The 5,645-nt window shown below is 38.5% G+C and overlaps 1 protein-coding gene across 1 annotated transcript; it reads left to right on the top strand.

Annotated features, from left to right (window-relative positions):
• The first annotated feature begins 814 nt into the window (after positions 1 to 814).
• On the top strand, positions 815 to 5,052 carry MMP26 (matrix metallopeptidase 26). Its single transcript, XM_023209609.1, has 6 exons — positions 815 to 934; positions 2,278 to 2,498; positions 3,222 to 3,370; positions 3,995 to 4,120; positions 4,589 to 4,750; positions 4,842 to 5,052. Exons 1-6 carry the CDS (start codon positions 836 to 838, stop codon positions 4,868 to 4,870), a joined length of 786 nt encoding a protein of 261 aa, XP_023065377.1. The 5' UTR covers positions 815 to 835; the 3' UTR covers positions 4,871 to 5,052.
• Positions 5,053 to 5,645: the final 593 nt, after the last annotated feature.

The following is a 5,645-nucleotide window of genomic DNA, read 5'->3' as shown; positions in this document are numbered from 1 at the left end:
TTGTATTTTTAGTAGAGATGGAGTTTCACCACATTGGTCAGGCTGGTCTCAAACTCCTGACCCCAGGTGATCCACCGGCCTCAGCATCCCAAAGTTCTGGGATTACAGGTGCGAGCCACAGAACCCAGCCAAGCTGTGTGATTTCTAAGGCAATGAGCTGAAATGGTTTGCTATGAGATATATATGTATATGTATCTGTACATATATGTATACTTGTACATCTATAGATGTGTGTGTGTGTCAACTTATCATCAGTGCTTTGTTTTCTTCAACATACAGCTATTAACTACCTCTTTCTGTGTTTTTCTAGATCTCTTTTATATAGGTCTTGGAGATTTTCATACTCTGATCTGGATCTTTATTACAGGGGACATTATTTATTTCCCTTGATTTTATTCTTTTTTCTCTTTTTAGCTTCTGGAGCAAGATTGAATGTCTCTGACTGGTAAAGTAATTATTCTATAGCTAAAGTGGTAATGAGTTTAGACACATCTCCTGTTTCTTGTTTGTTTGTTTTATTTTTTCTCCATTTTAAAAAATGATGCCCCCTGTATTCTGAGACTGACCTGTATTTCCTTAACCAAACCTGTGGCCCGGGATGCTGAGGACCATCAGGTGTGAATTGAGCATAAAAATAAATCCCATGGCTGCTTTTGTCACCCTTGCATGCAGGTCACTCTGCCCTCAGCAGGTATGGATGATGACACCACTTACAGATTCAAAGAAAGGGCAAACTGGCACAGTGAGTCATTGGATGTTGCTGGCACAGCTATAAAGGTCCGGTGGCCCAAGTTGGGAACCTGAATTCAAGCAGTGGGACAAATGAGTGTTTGGCATGCAGCTCATCATCTTAAGAGTTACTATCTTCTTGCCCTGGTGTTTCGCCCTTCCAGTGCCCCCTGCTACAGTCCATAAAGGATGGGACTTTGTTAAGGTAGGTGAACGACTCAGGACCACATTTTTACGTGGTGACCATTGTGGGCTCTTATTTCATGTGTGTGTGTATGTGTGACTGCGTGGTATAATGGTAAATACATACATTAATATTACATATGAAAACATTTTATTCAATCTGTGTGTTCATTTTTCTCTTCTAATTTTAAGAAAAAAAATAATTTTTGTAGCCCCTAAAAGTGTTTTTGGGCCCTAGTCACTGTGCCTTCTGTGCCTAATACAGCCCCATTGCTCATCTCTCACTCTCTTAGTCTTCTATATGGCATAGTGAACACTCCAGTTTATAGGTCTCTGAGCCTGCTAAGTAGTGAGAGATCGGGGAAATAATTCAAATGAATTAATGTGACCTTCACATTGACTGAGTAATCTCTCAGTGGGTCTACCAGACACTTTCAATTTCTAAAATAATTATGAATTTGTTCCAAACCTTTAAAGCATCCAAAATACCTAAAAAATATTATGACCGGTTGCAGTCATGTATTTTGTAATTGTATAGGAACCTAGTCAAATTTCCCGCTAATGTTTAGCCCAGAACAATACAATAAGTCATTCGCTTCTTAGTGCCCAGCTCAGCTCATAATAAAACAAAGACATAAAAATGCAGTCATATAATTTAGAAAAAAAAAAAAAAAAAACAGTCAATAGGTTTACATCAAGTACTCATAAGAACTGTGGAATAGATCAAGCTGTACCAGGTAGGAGCATTGCCCTTAAAGTATTTTGAGTACAACTAGGGTTCAAATATAGACAGAGAAAGCCTAATTACAATACAATGTGCTTTTTTTGTTTTTAGAAGTTTACATTTAATACACCAGACTGGCAGAAAAATCAGTGGAGACAAGGAATAGGTAAACAATGGGCTCTTCAAAAGTAGCTAAATGAAATGGAAGTAAATGCTAATGAAATGGGGAATGCAGAACCAGTCAAATTTTATGTCCTGGAGTGATTGATTCTGTCCTGATTAAGAAAACCTCCATCAGTCAGAAAGACCAGAGGCCATCTTCCCTGGGCAATTCCCAGGTAATACCTTCATGTGGTTTGTACTTGGGTTTCTCCATCCTACAACTTGGAAGCTTTTTCTTTTTTAAAAAATGTTACAGCTCATCCAGGTTATTTTTATTCTGTCACCTGTCCTTAGTATCATTTCACTGCGGCATAAAGAATCAGGGATGGCTGCCATCATCTCACTGAGAACAGGAGACTTAGGAAGGCCAGACTAAGTACCACCCATCTGAGACCCTCAAAGAAGGATATGCCCAGGGTAATTAATATATAGATCTTCTCTATTGACTCTTAGTACTCATCCTTCTTGATCTGATTCAGGACTATTTCCATCAATTTTTCCTGACCAAGAAGGAGTCGCCACTCCTTACCCAGGAGACACAAATACAGCTCCTGCAACAATTCCATCGGAATGGGACAGCCCGACTTGATATGCAAATGCATGCCCTGCTGCACCAGCCCCACTGTGGGGTGCCTGATGGGTCCAACACCTCCATCTCACTAGGAAGATGCAAGTGGAATAAGTACACTCTAACTTACAGGTGCTTGTTATTAAGGTCTAGAGGATAATGTGGAGGGTGATGACCTCAAAGGGCTTTCTACCGAGTCTCTCCTGGAGGCACCTCTATTGTCTTCTGCTTTCACTGGCAGCCCACTCAAAGCCCAAAATCTCCCTCAGAGAAGACAATACTACCAGATCCTTTTCTAACTTCCTCTAACCATCTCTTTAGAAAGTAGAGAGCGTAACCACTATCCTTTCCCTTTGTTAAATCTTTCCTTTTTAATTTTAATGTGTGAGTGTGTGGATGGTTCTAAGGCACAATTTTGAAAAATTAATTTCTGCCTAGGTTACTCTTTCTTTTGGGGATTCTAAATATATTTGAGATATCTAAAGCAAACAGTACTAAATAATGTAGAATGCTATACATTTTAATCTATGTAGAATACTGTATATTTAGTTTAATTTAGTTCAAATTGTTTTATTTACTTATTTTTTGCAACCACCAGATAGGGCTGTTGTTCTTAGACTTTAGCTGACCTAAGAATAATGTGGGATATTGTTAAAATTCTTAGAAATCTATATTTGCATGTTTAATTCCTTAAGTTTCTGATTTAGTTAGTCTGAAATTAGCTCAACTTTATAAATGACCAAAATGAATCCTAAAACTATTAAACGATTCTCCCTAAAGTAGAATTATTCATGTTTAGAGCTAGGATAATTCCCATACCTCTGAACTTTTTCATTTAGAGATTACTTTCCTCAGGATTATCAATTACCCACATGATATGAAGCCATCCACAGTGAAAGATATTATATATAATGCAGTTTCCATCTGGAGCAATGTGACCCCTTTGATATTCCAGCAAGCGCAGAATGAAGATGCAGACATCAAGATTTCCTTCTGGCAGTGGGGTAAGAAATTGACATGGGAAGAAGGATATGTATATGCCCTGTGTAAAGGACAAAGGGTTTCCATCCTTAAACAAAAACCCAGCTCCTCTATTAAAGTTTCTGAGAAAAAAAAGTCTGAAAAAACCCTAATGCAAAGCAAATCCTGTAACACAGGGAAGACACTTTTAATAAAATAAAGCAATAAAAAAAGAAGTGGTGTTGGCTTCAGTGTGAATATGGTGGGGGTATTGCACATTTTCCTTCCAAAAATGATGATGCATAGCTCCCAAATATATTGAAATGCTATTCAAAGTTGATCCAACCTACTTATAAAAACTTTCAGAGTTTAATTTCTCTTTCCCTTTTCCCCTACCATTTTTGAAAAGAGGTTATCATTGTTATTATTGTCTAACTTATAAGCTTTACTCAGTGTCTGCCATCTGTCTTTCTTTTTATCCTAGATAAGAGAGCAGGAAGATTTTTGGCCCCACCTTATTTCTCTGCACAGATAATGCCTTAGCCCTTTCACATCCCCAGTGGTAGACTGTTGCACAGTATCCTAAGTCTCTGAGGTTTACTTAAGACTATTCTGGACCTTGTTTCTCCCTCCACCCTCATCGTGATCATAGCTTCTGTCGTCCACAGCCCATGAAGATGGCTGGCCCTTTGATGGGCCAGGTGGTATCCTAGGTCACGCCTTTTTACCAAATTCTGGAAATCCTGGAGTTATCCATTTTGACAAGAATGAACGTTGGTCAACTTCAAACACTGGTAAATGCCTTGTTTGGTGGGAGTGCTAGAACTCTCTGGGAACCTGGGTTTCAGTGTTGATGGTCTCCATTTAGGGATCCAGAGTGGTCAGGGTGAGGTGGAAGATTTGGCTGAGGAATCAGTTTTTCTTTATAAGTGAGGAGTTGTGGGATCATTTCTGAACAGAGAAGATCCCATAATAAACACATTGTCAGATTGTGGGGTTTTTTTCTCCTTATTTCTTTGCTTCTATTTATCAGTCCCTCAATTATTTCCATGTGTCTTTTTTGCTTCAAGTTTACCTGTCCAAATATCTTGCCCTTCTGTTTTCTACTTACCTTCTTTCCCTCCTTGCCTACCTTTTCCTTTACTCTCTAACATTAGCCCTTTCCTCTTGTTCTGTCCTCTCCTTTTTCTTTGTTCTTTTTCACACACTTTCTGCATTCACTATGCATAGTTAATTTTATATTTTTTTCTACAATTTTTCAGGATATAATCTGTTCCTGGTTGCAACTCATGAGATTGGGCATTCTTTGGGCCTGCAGCACTCTGGGAATCAGAGCTCCATAATGTACCCCACTTACTGGTATCATGACCCTGGAACCTTCCAGCTCAGTGCCGATGATATCCGAAGGATCCAGCATTTGTATGGTCTGTGCTGTTCAAGGAAGAGAAGGGAGATCTGGGCAGGAAAATTCCACCTGAAATTTACTGTTTTGTTTTGTTTTTTCTGTTTCCATAGGAGAAAAATGTTCATCTGACATGCCTTAATGCTGGCACAGAGGACTTATTCAACCTGTCCTTTCAGGGAATTTATTGGAGGACCAAAATCTCAAAGCACTACAGCAGCCTTGGCGACTGCTAGGATGAAGCCCTAAAGAATGCAACCCAGTCAGGTTAGCTGAACCAACATTCAAAACACTACTGAGTCACAATAAAGATTGTTTTAAAGAATAACATTTTGTCCTCACAATTTGATACATCTCAGCATTTGCTATGTTCAACCACTGTGATCAGAGCAAGAAAGAAGTATATACAACAGTGGAGAACTCTGGCAGAGATGGCCATGGGACTGCAAGAAAAGAAAGCATAAGGTTAGGAATAGACCTTTGCCTTTTACTACACAGGTAGAGTTTAAGGAATGTTATTTTCTATGCTGTATTTAATATGCCAGTTATTGAGACCAGTTGGTTTAGTGGCTTATCTAGTTACTAGCTATGAAACTTTGGTTAAATCACTTAACCAAAGTTAAGTTCAGGGCAGCTGAATCAACACTTAATTCCTAACAAGTCTTTTGCATCTCAAACTCTCCCTTTGTATTTGTTCTGGAGAACCTAACCTCTGAAGTTAACTGAAAAACCAATGAAACTGTCAATCTACTGTGACACTAGTAGTATAAAGGAGAAAATGCATATCAAAACAACATGAGTAACAAGAAAAGCAGATACCGTGCGACTACTGCAGACATTGAAAAATTTTAAAGATACTTAGTGAATAACTTTTAACCAATAAATATCAAAACGTATATTCAAACTACATATTCCTA

Source organism: Piliocolobus tephrosceles, chromosome 13, assembly GCF_002776525.5.
Source record: "Piliocolobus tephrosceles isolate RC106 chromosome 13, ASM277652v3, whole genome shotgun sequence".
In the NCBI taxonomy this organism is placed as follows: domain Eukaryota; kingdom Metazoa; phylum Chordata; class Mammalia; order Primates; family Cercopithecidae; genus Piliocolobus; species Piliocolobus tephrosceles.
Note: the sequence above shows the minus strand (reverse complement) of the source record. Positions and strands in the feature narration are given on the sequence as shown.

What these genes read in the sequence shown, in the direction of transcription:
- MMP26 (XM_023209609.1), top strand. Translation starts at nt 836, where the DNA reads ATGCAGCTCATCATCTTAAGAGTTACTATCTTCTTGCCCTGGTGTTTC. An exon ending in AAGTACACTCTAACTTACAG is followed by an intron (nt 2,499 to 3,221) that starts GTGCTTGTTATT and finishes TACTTTCCTCAG; the next exon opens with GATTATCAATTACCCACATG. An exon ending in AAGGATCCAGCATTTGTATG is followed by an intron (nt 4,751 to 4,841) that starts GTCTGTGCTGTT and finishes CTGTTTCCATAG; the next exon opens with GAGAAAAATGTTCATCTGAC.